The sequence below is a fragment of the Pecten maximus genome, chromosome 14 (assembly GCF_902652985.1).
Source record: "Pecten maximus chromosome 14, xPecMax1.1, whole genome shotgun sequence".
In the NCBI taxonomy this organism is placed as follows: Eukaryota; Metazoa; Mollusca; class Bivalvia; order Pectinida; family Pectinidae; genus Pecten; species Pecten maximus.
In genome coordinates, this window is record NC_047028.1 from 12707000 (window position 1) to 12726779 (window position 19780).

The window sequence follows — 19780 nt, forward strand, 5'->3', positions numbered from 1 at the left end:
CTATTGTTTGTGGGTGTTTCTGTGTTGTTTTCTTATGTTTGTAGCTGTTTCTGTGTTGTTTTCTATTGTTTGTAGCTGTTTCTGTGTTGTTTTCTTATGTTTTTCGGTGTTTCTGTGTTGTTTTCTATTTTTTTGTGGATGTTTCTGTGTTGTTTTCTATTTTTTTGTGGGTGTTTCTGTGTTGTTTTCTATTTTTTTGTGGATGTTTCTGTGTTGTTTTCTATTTTTTTGTGGGTGTTTCTGTGTTGTTTTCTATTTTTTTGTGGGTGTTTCTGTGTTTTTTTGTTTTTTTTTTGTGGGTGTTTCTGTGTTTCCTATTTTTTTGTGGGTGTTTCTGTGTTGTTTTCTATTTTTTTGTGGGTGTTTCTGTGTTGTTTTCTATTGTTTGTGGGTGTTTCCTTGTTGTTTTCTATTGTTTGTGGGTGTTTATGTGTTGTTTTCTATTGTTTGTGGGTGTGTCTGTTGTTTTCTATTGTTCTTGGCTGTTTCTGTGTTGTTTTCTATTGTTTGTGGGTGTTTCTGTGTTGTTTTCTATTGTTTGTGGGTGTTTCTGTGTTGTTTTCTATTGTTTGTAGCTGTTTCTGTGTTGTTTTCTATTGTTTGTAGCTGTTTCTGTGTTGTTTTCTTATGTTTGTCGGTGTTTCTGTGTTGTTTTCTATTTTTTTGTGGATGTTTCTGTGTTGTTTTCTATTTTTTTGTGGGTGTTTCTGTGTTGTTTTCTATTTTTTTGTGGGTGTTTCTGTGTTGTTTTCTATTTTTTTGTGGGTGTTTCTGTGTTTCCTATTTTTTTGTGGGTGTTTCTGTGTTGTTTTCTATTTTTTTGTGGGTGTTTCTGTGTTGTTTTCTATTTTTTTGTGGGTGTTTCTGTGTTGTTTTCTGATGTCAGGTGTATTGACTATCAAAATGTCACACCACATTAAAAATTTGGAGATATTCATTTCCAGGACTAACACAAGTCTATTTGGAGATATATTATGTCCCCGACTAACACAAGCCTATTTGGAGATACATTATGTCCCCGACTAACACAAGCCTATTTGGAGATACATTATGTCCCCGACTAACACAAGTCTATTTAGAGATATATTATGTCCCCGACTAACACAAGTCTATTTGGAGATACATTATGTCCCCGACTAACACAAGTCTATTTGGAGATACATTATGTCCCCGACTAACACAAGCCTATTTGGAGATATATTATGTCCCCGACTAACACAAGTCTATTTGGAGATACATTATGTCCCCGACTAACACAAGTCTATTTGGAGATACATTATGTCCCCGACTAACACAAGCCTATTTGGAGATATATTATGTCCCCGACTAACACAAGTCTATTTGGAGATACATTATGTCCCCGACTAACACAAGTCTATTTGGAGATACATTATGTCCCCGACTAACACAAGCCTATTTGGAGATACATTATGTCCCCGACTAACACAAGCCTATTTGGAGATACATTATGTCCCCGACTAACACAAGCCTATTTGGAGATACATTATGTCCCCGACTAACACAAGCCTATTTGGAGATACATTATGTCCCCGACTAACACAAGCCTATTTGGAGATACATTATGTCCCCGACTAACACAAGCCTATTTGGAGATACATTATGTCCCCGACTAACACAAGTCTATTTAGAGATACATTATGTCCCCGACTAACACAAGCCTATTTGGAGATACATTATGTCCCCGACTAACACAAGCCTATTTGGAGATATATTATGTCCCCGACTAACACAAGTCTATTTGGAGATACATTATGTCCCCGACTAACACAAGTCTATTTGGAGATACATTATGTCCCCGACTAACACAAGTCTATTTGGAGATACATTATGTCCCCGACTAACACAAGTCTATTTGGAGATACATTATGTCCCCGACTAACACAAGTCTATTTGGAGATACATTATGTCCCCGACTAACACAAGTCTATTTGGAGATACATTATGTCCCCGACTAACACAAGCCTATTTGGAGATACATTATGTCCCCGACTAACACAAGCCTATTTGGAGATATATTATGTCCCCGACTAACACAAGTCTATGTGGAGATATATTATGTCCCCGACTAACACAAGTCTATTTGGAGATACATTATGTCCCCGACTAACACAAGTCTATTTGGAGATACATTATGTCCCCGACTAACACAAGTCTATTTGGAGATACATTATGTCCCCGACTAACACAAGTCTATTTGGAGATATATTATGTCCCCGACTAACACAAGTCTATGTGGAGATATATTATGTCCCCGACTAACACAAGGCTATTTGGAGATACATTATGTCCCCGACTAACACAAGTCTATTTGGAGATACATTATGTCCCCGACTAACACAAGTCTATTTGGAGATACATTATGTCCCCGACTAACACAAGTCTATTTGGAGATATATAATTTCCAGGACTAACACAAGGTTATTTAAAGATGTATCTTTCCTGTACTAACAAAAGTCTTAAGAGATTTGGGGATGTTCCACATTGGACTGTTTTCATTATTATGTCCTCTTTCATTGACAGGATCATCCTAGAATCAGCTTACAGTCTCCATGACAGAACATTCTTTGAAAATGTTGGTACCATTATAATATATGCAGTCATTGTAAGTATCATATAGTTACTGTAAATATATTGGGATTTTACCAATTTTAAGTGTTTTGTATGCTTTCTACTCAGTAACATGTTATTTATTGTATTGGATAATATTAGTTAAACCTGTCATGCTTTGAATCACCTGTATGTTTGAATCACCTGTCTGTTTGAATCACCTGTTTGTTTGAATCATTTCTGTGTTTGAATCACCTGTATGTTTTAAATCACCTATCTGTTTGAATCATCCATATGTTTGAATCATTTCTGTGTTTGAATCACTTGTATGTTTGAATCATTTTTGTGTTTGAATCACCTGTATGTTTTGAATCACCTGTCTGTTTGAATCATTTCTGTGTTTGAATCACCTGTCTGTTTGAATCATTTCTGTGTTTGAATCACCTGTCTGTTTGAATCATTTCTGTGTTTGAATCACCTGTCTGTTTGAATCATTTCTGTGTTTGAATCACCTGTCTGTTTGAATCACCTGTCTGTTTGAATCACCTGCATGTTTGAATCACCTGTCTGTTTGAATCACCTGTCTGTTTGAATCATCGATATGTTTGAATCATTTCTGTGTTTGAATCACCTGTCTGTTTGAATCACCTGTCTGTTTGAATCACCTGCATGTTTGAATCACCTGTCTGTTTGAATCATTTCTGTGTTTGAATCACCTGTCTGTTTGAATCACCTGTCTGTTTGAATCACCTGTCTGTTTGAATCACCTGTCTGTTTGAATCACCTGTCTGTTTGAATCATCGATGTGTTTGAATCACCTGTCTGTTTGAATCACCTGTCTGTTTGAATCACCTGTCTGTTTGAATCACCTGTCTGTTTGAATCATCGATGTGTTTGAATCATTTTCTGTTTGAATCATCCATATGTTTGAATCATTTCTGTGTTTGAATCACCTCTATGTTTTGAATCACCTGTCTGTTTGAATCATTTCTCTGTTTGAATCACTTGTATCACCTGTCTGTTTGAATCATTTCTGTGTTTGAATCACCTGTCTGTTTGAATCACCTGTATCACCTGTCTGTTTGAATCACCTGTCTGTTTGAATCACCTGTCTGTTTGAATCACCTGTATCACCTGTCTGTTTGAATCACCTGTATCACCTGTATGTTTGAATCACCTGTGTATTTGAATCATTTCTGTGTTTGAATCACCTGTCTGTTTGAATCACCTGTATCACCTGTCTGTTTGAATCACCTGTCTGTTTGAATCACCTGTCTGTTTGAATCACCTGTATCACCTGTCTGTTTGAATCACCTGTCTGTTTGAATCACCTGTATCACCTGTCTGTTTGAATCATTTCTGTGTTTGAATCACCTGTCTGTTTGAATCACCTGTATCACCTGTCTGTTTGAATCACCTGTCTGTTTGACTCACCTGTATCACCTGTCTGTTTGAATCACCTGTGTATTTGAATCATTTCTATGTTTTAATCACTTGTCTATTTTAATCACCTGTATGTTTGAATCATTTCTATATATAGATCATCTGTATCTTCTGGATTGTATGTTTGGATTGTTTCCTTTATATCAGTTTTGTATTAGTATCACCTTATCTAATGATAACAAGTAAATCTAATGATAACAAGTAAATCTAATGATAACAAGTAAATCTAATGATAACAAGTAAATCTAAGTAAATCTAATGATAACAAGTAAATCTAATGGTAACAAGTAAATCTAATGATAACAAGTAAATCTAATGATAACAAGTAAATCTAATGATAACAAGTAAATCTAATGATAACAAGTAAATCTAATGATAACAAGTAAATCTAATGATAACAAGTAAATCTAATGATAACAAGTAAATCTAAGTAAATCTAATGATAACAAGTAAATCTAATGGTAACAAGTAAATCTAATGATAACAAGTAAATCTAATGATAACAAGTAAATCTAATGATAACAAGTAAATCTAATGGTAACAAGTAAATCTAATGATAACAAGTAAATCTAATGATAACAAGTAAATCTAATGATAACAAGTAAATCTAATGGTAACAAGTAAATCTAATGATAACAAGTAAATCTAATGATAACAAGTAAATCTAATGATAACAAGTAAATCAGTAAATCTAATGATAACAAGTAAATCTAATGATAACAAGTAAATCTAATGATAACAAGTAAATCTAATGGTAACAAGTAAATCTAATGATAACAAGTAAATCTAATGATAACAAGTAAATCTAATGATAACAAGTAAATCTAATGGTAACAAGTAAATCTAATGATAACAAGTAAATCTAATGATAACAAGTAAATCTAATGATAACAAGTAAATCTAATGGTAACAAGTAAATCTAATGATAACAAGTAAATCTAATGATAACAAGTAAAGCTAATGGTAACAAGTAAATCTAATGATAACAAGTAAATCTAATGGTAACAAGTAAATCTAATGGTAACAAGTAAATCTAATGATAACAAGTAAATCTAATGGTAACAAGTAAATCTAATGGTAACAAGTAAATCTAATGGTAACAAGTAAATCAACAAGTAAATCTAATGATAACAAGTAAATCTAATGGTAACAAGTAAATCTAATGGTAACAAGTAAATCCAATGATAACAAGTAAATCTAATGATAACAAGTAAATCTAATGGTAACAAGTAAATCTAATGATAACAAGTAAATCTAATGGTAACAAGTAAATCTAATGATAACAAGTAAATCTAATGATAACAAGTAAATCTAATGGTAACAAGTAAATCTAATGATAACAAGTAAATCTAATGATAACAAGTAAATCTAATGATAACAAGTAAATCTAATGGTAACAAGTAAATCTAATGATAACAAGTAAATCTAATGATAACAAGTAAATCATGCTTGGGATCTTTTACTATATGTTAGAAATGTCAGGGACAGGCAAATGATTGTTAGCTGTCATACTGTAATATGTCGGTGATAAGTTACACGGTTACCTGGTGCCCACCTTTACTTACTCAAACAGGATCTGATGCTGTGTTGTGTTAATACACAAAGTCGACAGCATATGGCCCAGTCTATACATCTTCTAATTAACACTTCCATGGAAAACTTCAGACAAGATTCAATGTCTCATCATTAGTAAGCATATCTCCGATTTTCTAAGTAACCTTTGGTGGTTGTGGTTTACCAGTACAGAGATATAAATTGCAGTGTTAACATATTTTCATTCCAAAGTCTGAAGACAATGATTGATTTTTCTGTGCAGTACTGTAGTTGTATCAAAATCATTAAATCTCTTTCCTATCATTATCTATAATATTTCAAGTACTTGGTAAAGACTATTCTGTGTAACATATAGAGAGTTTCCAGGACATGTTTAGCCCACCATCTGATAATTAATTGCTCCGTCAGGTACATCTGTTCTTCCAGTCATAAACAATCCTTGCTATTAATTGCTTTTTCTGGAGAAGTACTGGAGGATTTTTCTCAAACTGAAGTTTCCCTTGGTCCCTAAGTTGTGCCCATTTGATTTTGTGCTGATCTAGAAAACAAAATGGCCCCCACATGGCTGTCTTTAGTTTTGACAGTTCAACTTTGTTATCACTCTTTCTTGAGAAGTACTGGAAGGATTAAACTTCTCAAACCTCACATGCAGGTCCCTTTGGTCCCTAGTTGTGCCCATTTGATATTGTGTGATCCAGAAAACAAAATGGCCGACAGTTGAAGTTTGGTATTGCTATTTCTAATTCACAGAAAGTTCTTCTTAAGATCTCTCTGAGATTTCCTATTTTCATTTCTCTTTGTTATCAAATCATTGAAGTAAAGAAAAATAAAACAGTCTTACATAGAACCAATCAAGATCATTCAATGGTGGGTGCTAAGATCCCTCATATAATCTCTTGTTCCAGTACATGAAAATTAAATGTCATCAATATGTACAATACGACATTCTATTGCATGTTCTTTAATCCATGATCATGTATGAAATTACTTGTAAGAAAGTCATAATTATCATCTGCATATGAAACCCATGATTTGCCAGTTTTGAAGATTTTCTTCGGAAATACAATTGTAAAAGTTATTGAGTTATAATGGTTTGATATTTTGTATTGTGGTTAGAAAGAACAACACACTGCAGTTAGGTTAATTAGAGTTGTAGGGACAGTATAGGCATTTGTACAAATCTGGTAATGTTACTTTTGCCTTGGAAAAGCGTATCCCAGTTCTATTTCATAAAGAAATAGATGTCTTTGACCAATATTTTTGTTTACAATCATCAGAGATTTCTTCAAACAGTACCAGAAAATATGTCATCAATTTCATAAATAACTGTACAACTGGTTATTCTAGATCTCTACTATGTGCATTAATGAAAAACAATTCTATTACAATTTTACTGAAATAGATCAATAAATTAGCACAATTATTAAGAAATAAGGGAAATGTGAACACATTTTAACAGATATGTTTAATTATCTGAAAATATAGCTCATACAAATTAGCGGTAAGCACTGAAATTGAGGTTAGTGCTTGAAAAGTATTGGAACTCCATAACTATTCAAGAATTCTTGAAAAAGTATGTGTTTGAAATATTTCTTGGCTTTTGTAATTAAAAATTGCGTAAGACTGGTATTCCTTGACATGTAACAGAATTTATAAGAAAGGTTCCTGGAGATGAAAAACTGTTTCTAGCACAGCTAATTATCTCTAAACCTCCCTGCCCCCTCACAACCAGAGAAGGGGGACTATAGTTTTGTGTCTGTCTTTTGATCCTTCCACACTTCACCTTGCCCAGGCCCAGACTTTATCTCCAAGACTAACTGCCACTGGAACTTCATATTTAGAGGATGGGTTAAAGTAATTAAGGCAGTGTCATGTACCAAAAGTAGGTCACCTTGACCTACATTCAGTCAGATGACCATAATTCATGGAGTTGTCTTGTTTTTGTTGATATCAGATGTCAAATTTAACACCATTGCAATGATCACTAAGGTAAAAGGGAAGTAGGAGGATTAGATAATCACATTAAATGAATCAGCAATATTAGAATGGCAGGCCGAAATCCTTATCTGGATCCCTCTGTAAGGCAGAGACACACTTGGTGAATCGTTATGACTGTTTGGCGTGACAGCTACTGTATGTAGGAGTCCACGGAGGGAGCATGCTAATCCGTTATCATACCTATGGTCCTTGCTAACTAATCCCCTAACAACAAGACATGACAGGCCAGTATCCCAGTCTCCAGCACAAATCTCACTAAGCCCCATCACTTAATGAAAATATCACATGCTTTTCCATTCTTTGAATATTAAATTGTGCAAATCAAAATTTTTTGTTGTGTAAATTATGTAAAGAGCCATGTGACATTCCCCCTCTAGGGGATTCTAGGCAGTGACTTAACTAAAGATTCATCTAATAATGAATTTGGATCAATATTTAATTTTTTTTTATCAAAATTGAATATAGATCAAACTAGGTCAGAATCTTTTCATCTATTGTGTGTTTGGCCAAATTTTAATCAAAATAGATTGACCCATATTCAAATCGCCCATGGTCCAAGCCACAGAGGTCAAATATTCTATTCATAATCCTTCATATGATCCCTGAGTACGACCTTGACCCATCATCAAGGTCATGGAAGTCAAATAACATCTAACAAAGTGTATTATGTATCCAGAGTAGAAGGTATGCTAAAATGTATGATTTTGCACTTGCATAATTTCAGGTAATTAAAATTGAAATACCTGATAAAATCCAAGATGACTGCTACAGTTATGTTAGTTCCCCTGAGTGGCTCTGTGTCATGGAACAACTTCCATACGCTCAATGTCTGTCATTTGATTCTTAAAGACAATTTTTCAAGAATGTCTGAATTTCTTTTTTTTTCAATTTTTTTTTTTTTGAAATGGTTTCTGAAGAAATTCTTGTACAATGTAGGTACAGTCAGCATATGTTTGAAATATTACTCCTTCAGTAAATATGGAGTAGTTAAAACTTGGCATGAAGTATTATCCCATGGCTGAGATCATTCAGTTGTTGTAATAGTTACATCCCAGAGGGAAGCGAGCCATTACACTGAAATGAAGAGAAGGTTAAATCTGTATTTTCCAACACAGAGAATCTTTCTTATCCATCATATCAAAGATACTTGGAGGTCAATTCCATTCAAACCACTACAGAATCTACATCTTCAATATGCATATTCATCAATTGGGGAAAATCAAACATGAAACACAGATTAAATAGCAAGCACTTGTTGTTTCTTGGATATCTACATTGAAGTAATTGATCTGTCCATCACCAGTATCGGAGGCACCACTCAAATTACATTCATATTTTCTAGGCTTTCTATTAAACTCCCAAGCATAAGTTGATCCGGGGGACCAAGGTGTTAGACACATCCATCTTTATCATTGCTCCTGGTGACACGCGATTGTTAGGGATATCGAATTCTGTCAGCCTTATCATCCATAGAACCTTGTCCAGGAAACTCCTAGACTCTTCAGTCAATTTCAACTTTTCAATTTTGTATACATGATGATGTTAGTTGTTCATAAATCTCAATGGTCTTTAAAACATATTTTGCAATGGTTACCAAAAAGAAATTGATGCTGATGAAAACTACAGGTATTAAGAAATGTTATATAAAATACAATGGATACAATGTACAGGGATCATGGCAGGATCTAGGTGAATTTACCTTTTTATGTCCCCGCCATGAAATGGAGGGAGGGAGGGGGGCTTATAGTGTTACCCATGTCCGTTCCGCTGTGTTGTGTCTCGTCTGGTCCTGTCCCAATGTAACTAGCTAATCTCAGGAACTGCTGATGCGATTCTCACCAAACTGTGTTTCTGGGTGTCAGGTGACAGCAGGGGTATTTATATCTTTCTAGTTTATTATCTTTAGTATATTAGTATATTACAGATATGAAAAACATTCAATGGTTTGGTATTTAATATTCAATCAGGTTGGAAAAAAAAAATGTAAATGAAGTTATCACGATAAATTATTGGAGATTATTAACAAGAAAAATGTTTGAAAAAAAAAAAATAATGCTTTTGTGATGCTTGGGAAATTTACCAATAAATGGTGAGGAAATGGGGCTAGATTTACTGTTGGTTGTATGGCAACCTGTTCAAATGGCAATACTGACAGCTGTGAAAGGGGAAAATATAAATTATCATTGGGATGAAATTCTAGTTAAGATCTATATTACTACATGTATCCCTTATAGACAGACGTTTTTATTTACAGCACTACATCAATTTCATATTTATGATTGTGGACATTATTTTTTTTTCCAGGGAACGATATTGAACTGCTTTTTGATAGGTAAGTGATACATTACATTGTTGGAGATCTTGTGTTAGTACAATATTCAGGATCAAGTCGTTACATTATACATATTCCCTTCCTATAAGAAGGATGCACTTTTAAAGGTGATAGGTATCGAATATGCTTAAATCATCAAATAATTTATTCTTGAATACGAAAACTTCCAGGTTTATGGTACTTTAGATAATGTTACAGTCAACAAAAAGAAATAGTATGAATTTTCGAGATTTCCATCCTACAACAACATTGAAATCCACAGAATTAAATTTTCCAACAAAATCTTGACTCCATAAATGCATGGGCCACAATAGCTCATCCAATTAATAGTGTCTGCCACGTAACCTCAGGTGAAGATCCAAGTTGTGTGGTTTGACGCCCCCCACCTGTATCAGTTTGTGTTTCTCAGAAAGCTGAGAAACGGGCTGATCTGTGCTGTCTTGGTTGTGTCCTTGGGCATGACTTTACCCTAATTGCTTAATGGATAGCATGCTGCAGGCCTCCAAGATATTGTTCAGTGAGGTTGTCACCAACAATTCACAAGGAGATTCCATCTTAAAAGGACACTGGCTGTTTACAGTGATAAAACCAGCAAACAAACAATCATAGCTGCAGCTGAATGGGTGAACAATACATCCACATAGAACCTTTTGTTTATCTCAAGAACAGGTGTCCAATACATGCCTATAGGACCTTTTGTTTAGCTCAAGAATAGGGGAGCAATACATGCCCATAGGACCTTTTGTTTAGCTCAAGAACAGGTTAGCAATACATGCCCATAGGACCTTTTGTTTAGCTCAAGAACAGGTGAGCAATACATGCCCATAGGACCTTTTGTTTAGCTCAAGAACAGGTTAGCAATACATATCCAATGGACCTTTTGTTTAGCTTCAAAAATTTTCAGTTTTTTTGTTTTCAATTACAAGACAGATAGCAACACGGTGGGTTATTAATCAGTTACGGTAGTAGCACTTAAACACCATGTTTACCATGATTTGCTCATTTTGCCCAGTAATCAGTGGCTTTTAACATGAACCTCACATTTCCTCAAATGAAAATCAATATTGTCATAATCCATTAAAGGTATGTAACGTTTCTGAAAGCCATCTCCATTAATTAGTCTCTGTCACATGATCAATAGTAACGTATTGATTGGCTATTTAACAGCCCAGGAGATGTTAGTAATCAATTAACTAGCCGGTGACTGCCTGGCATGTGGCAAATTAACCTCAGTATATCTTTGCTGCTGAAAGAGGTGGTAGATATGACAAAAGTAATGTCGACCATCGCTTGCTGTGTAATGCAATGTATTAAATACGGTACATTGTATTACCTTCAGCTGAGGACATTATGAGTGTATAATAATTTTTTTAACATGTACAGCATTAACATGCAGCCTCATATCAAAGTTAAATTAAAGAACATTTACTGGTAGTAGAAATTGACACCTGTTAAATTGTTTCTTATACACTCTCCACTTTAAGCTTGGCCTTAACAGATATTCATTAGAAGTTAATAAGTCTGCCTCATAATTAAGATACATTGAAATAGCATTTGATGATTCCAGGATGAAACAGCTGTATAATTTATTAGCTCGCCTTCCCGATGGGCAAGTAAGTTTATGCGGTGGCGTGTCCGTCTGTCGTCCGACTGTTCGGCGACAACTTTTCCATTCAAATGATTTGACCTTGACCTACATACAAGATCACAGGGGTCAAATAGGCTAAACTTCTTCTCAATACCCTAGTGGCCCAGGGACTTGATATTGGGTCTGCAGCATGCTGAGGTGAAGGGCTACCAAGTTTGTTCAAATGAATGACCTTGACTTATATGAGTGCAGTTCTGTATTCATTATTATAATTATACTGTATACATCTATTGCTAAATTCAGGTGCTATTCACCGACAAGTATATCACTAACGAGTTCTAGAAAGACAAATCTGCTGTGTGATGTCTGACTGTCATATCACTAACGAGTTCTAGAAAGACAAATCTGCTGTGTGATGTCTGACTGTCATATCACTAACGAGTTCTAGAAAGACAAATCTGCTGTATAATGTCTGGCTATCGTATCTATCACTGAGGAGTCCCCGAAGGACAAATCATCTTTATGATATCTAACAATCATATCACTGATGAGTTCTAGAAGGACCAATTGACTGTATGAAGTCTTGATCATAACTGACGAGTCCTAGAAGCTCCAATTGACTGTATGATGACTCTATCATCACTGACGAGTCCTAGAAGCTCCAATTGACTGTATGATGACTCTATCATCACTGACGAGTCCTAGAAGTACCAATTGACTGTATGATGTCTATCATACAACTGACGAGTCCTAGAAGCTCCAATTGACTGTATGATGACTCTATCATCACTGATGAGTCCTGGAACGAAAAACGAATCAGCTGCATGATGTCTGTCCTGTGACAGGGTGGTCCTAGTAGGACCAATCAAACGTATTATGTCTCTCATCATTGATGAGTCCTGGAACAAAGGACAAACCGGCTGTATGAAGTCTCTGTCATAACAGACAGGTGATAGAAGGACCAATTGGCTACATGATACAGTTCTATATTCATCATTTGGTGACCACTGTACCTGAATTCATATTGAAAGATTATAACTTGCTCACTTTAAAATGATTAAAATATTGATTGAGCAAAGATGAAAACTTCATGGAATAATTTATGTTCGTCTCAGATGATAGTGGTAATCGTCTATAGGTAGAAGTGTTTGATTATAACTACAGTAGTCATGTTTCCTTGTACAGGACCAACTCTCTATGGACTGGCCAAAGTTGGAGCCATGGGGAATGTGGACATAGAACTCATCCCCTGTCTGGTGTTTAGTGCCATCGTTGTAGCTGTTGACCCTGTTGCTGTGAGTATATACAATAGCAATGTATACCCTTAGAGGACAATCCGTGGTGAGTGTTTGATCGTTACCAGGTTGTCCGGGTTATATAAATTGCTATAGAAAAAGATCCAAAAGATCAGACCATCTTGTGTTGTTATGGTTGTGTCTTGAGCAAGGCTTTTTACTGTAAATCTCTGGACTAAATCTCTGGATAGTGATGGGCATCTAGAATGGATGTTCGGTGAGGTAGCCACCAGCTACTGCAAGTAGACTCCTTATCAATATTACCCTGGCTGTTCGTCAAGTGATAAACCCAACAAAGAAAGAAACAGTTACATTAGAGATATCGGGTGAACTAACAAATAGACTGCAATTTTTCCTGGTGTCAAAAATTAGACCATCACATTACAATTTAGATACAAATAATTACATAAAAGGGATTAGTATACATCACCCTACTGGCTCAGACTAGCGTGAATTCCCCTTTAGCCTAGTGGTAGGATGTGGAGAGTATAGGTCACCTTACTGCCTCAGACTAGCGTGAATTCCCCTTTAGCCTAGTGGTAGGATGTGTAGAGTATAGGTCACCTTACTGGCTCAGACTAGCGGGAATTCCCCTTTAGCCTAGTGGTAGGATGTGGAGAGTATCAGTCACCTTACTAGCTCAGATTAGTGGGAATTTCCCTTTAGCCTTGTGGTAGGATGTGGAGAGTATCGGTCACCTTACTAGCTCAGATTAGTGGGAATTTCCCTTTAGCCTAGTGGTAGGATGTGGAGAGTATCGGTCACCTTACTAGCTCAGACTAGCGGGAATTCCCCTTTAGCCTAGTGGTAGGATGTGGAGAGTATCGGTCACCTTACTGGCTCAGACTAGCGGGAATTCCCCTTTAGCCTAGTGGTAGGATGTGGAGAGTATCGGTCACCTTACTGACTCAGGATAGCGGGAATTCCCCTTTAGCCTAGTGGTAGGATGTGGAGAGTATCGGTCACCTTACTGGCTCAGACTAGCGGGAATTCCCCTTTAGCCTAGTGGTAGGATGTGGAGAGTATCGGTCACCTTACTGGCTCAGACTAGCGGGAATTCCCCTTTAGCCTAGTGGTAGGATGTGGAGAGTATCGGTCACCTTACTGGCTCAGACTAGCGGGAATTCCCCTTTAGCCTAGTGGTAGGATGTGGAGAGTATCGGTCACCTTACTGACTCAGGATAGTGGGAATTCCCCTTTAGTCTAGTGGTAGGATGTGGAGAGTATCGGTTACAATACTGGGTCAGACTAGCTGGAATTCCCCTTTAGCCTAGTGGTAGGATGTGGAGAGTATCGGTCACCTTACTAGCTCAGACTAGCGTGAATTTTCCCTTTAGCCTAGTGGTAGGATGTGGAGAGTATCGGTCACCTTACTGGCTCAGGATAGCAGGAATTCCCCTTTAGCCTAGTGGTAGGATGTGGAGAGTATCGGTCGCCGTACTAGCTCAGACTAGCGGGAATTCCCCTTTAGCCTGGTGGTAGGCTGTGGAGAGTATAGGTCACCATACTGGCTCAGACTAGCGGGAATTCCCCTTTAGCCTAGTGGTAGGATGTGGAGAGTATCGGTCACCTTACTGGCTCAGACTAGCGTGAATTTCCCTTTAGCCTAGTGGTAGGATGTGGAGAGTATCGGTCGCCTTACTGGCTCAGGATAGCGGGAATTCCCCTTTAGCCTAGTGGTAGGATGTGGAGAGTATTGGTCACCTTACTGACTCAGGATAGCGGGAATTCCCCTTTAGCCTAGTGGTAGGATGTGGAGAGTATCGGTCACCTTACTGGCTCAGACTAGCTGGAATTCCCCTTTAGCCTAGTGGTAGGATGTGGAGAGTATTGGTCACCTTACTGGCTCAGACTAGCAGAAATTCCCCTTTAGCCTAGTGGTAGGATGTTTGCCTTGGAGTGAATAAGTCACTAGTTCAATCCCCAGCAGGCAGGGAATGACCACTCCAAGTGAAAGCTATAGGAGATTGAGGGGCTTCCTTGGAGATAAAAAACCTGGGTTGTGGTTGTCTTTGGGGGCAAAGACTTTGTGAAGAAGGTAGTAGTGTAAAAATGGAGAGTATAAGGTTACCTTTCTAGCTCAGGCTAGCAGGAATTGCTGTTTAGCATAGTCGTACAAAGTTTGCCTTGAGAGTATAAAGGTTGCTAGTTCGAGCCCCAGTGGGGGCAGGGTGTTTTTCGTAACTCCTTGCTACTACACAAATAAATATAGGATATACATGGGTTTTGCGGAGAAGCCAATAGTCCTTTTGCTTTTCATATTGATACAAGGTAGTGTGTGATCTTAGCCTGGTTATAATATGTGATTTGATTCCTTTACAGGTACTAGCTATCTTTCAGGAAATCGGAGTCAACAATGTCCTGTACTTTTTGGTGTTTGGAGAATCCTTACTGAATGGTAAGAAATTGTCTATTTTAAATATCATGTTTCATTAATATGAGAAAAACCTTATTCTACACATTCATCATTGTTATCTTGTAATTGGCGACAAATGAGACAACTTGACCATGACTCGAACCTGGCACCTCCGAAATCTAGACAGACGATGTAACCATTTGATCTACCGACCACCGGCAGTCAGCCTGGTCCAGTTCCAATACAATCGCTTGTTTTCAGAAAAACATAATTTCCTGTAGTAAATTGTTAGTCCACTGCAGAATCTTTGCTGTGTTCACTAACATCCCTGTCATGATAGGACAGACTAAAGTCCTACCCCATCCAGTCCCATACTATCTGTATCCTGAGAACCTCTTAACCTTATACAAATCAATTCAACCATAACACATAATCTTACAAAAATTGAGTTCTGTTTTTCTGGATTCATCATTCTGAATTATCATAAGATAATTTTTCATGATATTTCCAACGTGATATATCGAACTTGTTTTTAACCATGTAAGCTCCAAATTGTCAGTATAGTTACAAGGCAGAAGCAATTCAAAATAGTTACATTTCAGAATGGACAAAAATTTAGTTGACAAATGACTTCTGAGGTTAAGTTTTGAGTCTGGTTGTAAGTCTGTTTCGTATGTATGTATAACGTTCCTGCTGCCCCATCCGATAATAAATCTCTCCCAGTACTACAGAATGACAGTGTGCCATCAACCTGATGTCCACTATAAAGCTAGTATTTAATCACCTCCTCCTGTGTCCTGGAAGTTCTACATCAGTAATTGTATCCCTTGGGTGACATGACTTCACATTTGCTGTATGAATGTTCATTTCACCAAGAGAAATGGAACAAATATTCCTGCTGTTTGTCAATCTTCTCTTGCTTTGTAGGATGGTAAAACCATTATTTATCACCGGATGTACTGGCAACCCTTCCTGATCCAGGGTGTAAATACTTTCAGGTTAATATGTACTGGTGATACATAGGGGGCTGACAGCTCATTATAAAACTCCAATTATACTATCCAAACACTTCCCTATCCTCTCATTCTTGGAATTGTACAATTATTGGATCTTATATATCAAATGAAAGTCAATCAATTACAGAATAAATAACAATAGAAAAATCTGCTGTGAGAGAAATTCTCTAAGAATTGTGGTTTATCTTCCTTAAAGTTTCAAGGAGATATATCCCTAAATGGTTTGTCTAATTTTTGTGTCGCCTTGAAAAGGTGATATATAGGTATTACTATGTCGGCGGCGGCGGCGTTGTCGTCCGCACAATGGTTTCCGTCCAATAACTTGAGTTCCCTTTGGCCAATCAAACTCAAACTTCATACAGTGCTTCCTTACCAAAGTGCTTGCTTGGGATTGCTTTTCAGGTTCAAAGGTCAAAGGTCAAGGTCACTGTTTCTATTAATAGAAAATTGGTTTCCATGCAATAACTCAAGTTCCCTTCAGCCAATCAAACTCAAATTTCACTCAGTGCTTCCTTACCAAAAGTGCTTGCTTGGGATTGCTTTTCAGGTTCAAAGGTCAAAGGTCCTTGCTACTATGAATAGAAAATATGTTTGCTTGGAAAAACTTGAGATCCCTTGGGCCAATCAAACTCAAACTTGATGCATTGCTTTCTTATAGGAAGTGCTTGCTTGGGATTGCTTTATGTTTTGATGGTCAAAGTTCAAAGGTCAAGGTCATTGCTGCTATTAATAGAAACTTGGTTTCCATTTGATAACTCGAGTTCCCTTCGACCAATTAAACTCAAACTTTGTATAGTACTTCCTTATCAAAAGTGCTTGCTTGGGATTGCTTTTCAGGTTCGAAAGTCACAGTCACTATAAATAAATAGAAAATCTGTCCAGTTCCATTTGGGTCAATCAGCCTAAAACTTCATATAGTGCTTTCTGGTTTCTGTATGAAAAACACTTAAATTCTGAATGAAATTTGTTTTGATTTGCAAAGCAGATCAGTTTGATTTTTAAAATTCAAATCCTAGCTTGCTGTACAGGCGACACTTCCACTTCCGTGGAATTCTTGTATTATTACAGAATAGTTTACAGAATAGTTTATATGATAATTGTACCACTGTTTTGTGTCAGCTATTCAAGTTATCTAGATGACTTATTGGGATCGCTCATGACAAAAACTTTGGTTGGTGACATTGTACAAGGGTTTCCTTGCAAAAACTCCAGTTTCCTTGGACCCTTCTCATTCAGACTTCTTACCATGGTTTGGAAGTTCTCATGGAGGAAGGCTTTTCAATGTAAAGGTCAAGGTCAAATGTCAAGATCACCGTTACTGAAAAATTATTTTTGTGCAATAGCTTGCGTTCTCTTGGGTCTTTTAAAGAAATCTTCTAGCTGTGTTTACTTAGTTGATGTTCTTTGCTTGGAAATAGTTTTAGGCATGAATGTCGAAGGTCAAGATCATTGTTATTGAAAAGATAAAATGATTTTTGTATACATTTCCCCATGCTTCAAAATACCATGCCACACCGGTATAATGCCTTGGCATCCCTTCGGCCAATTAAAGTGAAACTTCTGTATTTTTTTATTGAATGTTCTTATCTTAGGAAAGGATTCAGACATGAAAATAAAATGGCAATGTCACTTTTGCTGTAAGTGTGAATTTACTTTCCTTGTTATACGTGTAACTTGAGTTCCCTCGGCCACTTCATATCATGCTTTCTTTTTCCTTTTTTTTTCCTTTTTCTTTTTTAATCATAGTCAAATTAAGGTCAAGTACAGCAGTAATAAATGTAGAATTGTTTTTCACGCCATTGAAATCACTCTGTCTTCAAAAAAATGTGTTCCGTAATGAATGTGCTTGCTTTGATTGTTGATGATGTCCCAGAAGGGCAATTGAGGCCGAAGTCGTCTTTGCTATGAATAGAAATTCGTTTTTGTGTGATAACCTTATTTTGATTGAGCTCAGTTTCAATTTGATCCCTATAAACATCATCAAAGTATTTTCTTACAAAAAATGCCAGCTTCTGATTACAAGTTTTAAGGTCGCGCAAGACACTATTACTATAAATAGAAAGTCAGTTTCTGCTTAAAAACGTTCTTGTGGGCCTATCAAATCAACCATCCTACAGTTAGCTTTCTTACTTAATGTGCTGGCTTAGGATAACATTTCAGGTATGAAAGTCAAAGAAAAGAAGATTTATTTTAACACTACTCAATTGGGTCATTCAGTCTTAGATCTCATAAAGTGCATCCTTACCAAAGCTATTTGTGAGAGATTTTAAGGAGCTGCATTAATATAAATGCCAGTTACTGTCAGTAATGATTTGTTCACCTTGTTAAATCTTTTTGATTTTGTAACATCTAAACGGATGCTGTGATTTTCATAAAACTTCCACAAAATAGTATCATATAACTGCCTACTTAATTAAGTTTGAAACACAATATGGCCACTCCATTGGATATTATTTTAATTATCCCCCTTTCTCCGAAACAAGGGATATTTATTTTGGTTTGTAAGGCCATCTGTCTGTCCATCAGTTGCTTCGTTTCCATGCAATAAATGTTACTTCAAACCTAGTCACAAGGTTTAATGCGGGCTTTGCCATGTTTGATTGCTACTTTAGCCTGACTTTATTTTTTAGTTTTGGACCATTAATAACTAAAAATGTCTCATTTCCTGGCGTTTCCGTGAAATAAATGGAAAAAAGCATTAATAGATTTTCTTCAAACTTGATAACAAGGTTAAATGCCTAAGAACTCAGCCAAGTATGATTACCACAACTAGTAACAGAGTTATCGTGCCTTGATTTATGAAAAAAAAGTTATTTGCTGTTAAATAACTCCCAAATATTTTCTAAAAACTTTCAAACATAGGAACAGGATTCAATGTATTAAGGGCATAGGAAACATCTGTTGAACTATAATGACATGTTGACTCCTACCCCCAAAAAAAACCGGGTGATTGTTGGATATGGAATTTATTTCACACTCGTAAGTTATCTTTTAAAAGTTACAAAATACACTCGCACTCGCTGAATTTATTTCACACGAGTAAGTTATTTTTTAAAAGTTACAAAAGACACTAGCTTTAGCGAGTGTCTTTTGTAACTTTTAAAAAATAACTTACTCGTGTAAAATAAATTCCATATCCAACAATTACGAGTCGTGTGACCTGTTTCTACCACAATAATATCAGCTTGAATCAAAGGGAAACGTGGCCTAGTATAATTTTGCGTATGCAAATAAAGTGTATGGATGACGTCCGAGACCTGGTGATGTGACGTCATTTGATTATTGATGATGTCAATAACAATTGCAGCTTGGGTCAAAGTTCGAATTCTTGACCAATCAAAAGGCCGGAAGGTCATATAACTCTCGTGGTATATAACATATATTTATCCAACATTTATACAATGGCTTGAGAGTGGAATAAAACAGCGTATTGTGGTGGAAAGATTGTTGTAAAATACCTCCCTTTTAGAATTTCTCCTTGTCTGTTATCTGTGGCTATAGGGCGTCATTATAATAGCTCACTGTTTCTCCCACACAGTTGACCATTAGGATTTACACTATAGCCTGATTCTGTGTCTGTCTAACTCTCAATTGGTCTATGGTCTGTAGTCCGCTGTATTGTTGGAATCT

General features: G+C 36.4%; 1 protein-coding gene across 1 annotated transcript in view; it reads left to right on the forward strand.

The window, feature by feature from the left end:
• Window positions 1-19780, forward strand: part of LOC117342373 (sodium/hydrogen exchanger 2-like) — a 101663-nt gene that overhangs the window by 32527 nt on the left and 49356 nt on the right. The window contains 4 exon segments of the mRNA XM_033904525.1: window positions 2542-2623; window positions 9868-9895; window positions 12669-12778; window positions 15101-15176. Coding sequence (XP_033760416.1) covers window positions 2542-2623; window positions 9868-9895; window positions 12669-12778; window positions 15101-15176 — 296 coding nt within the window.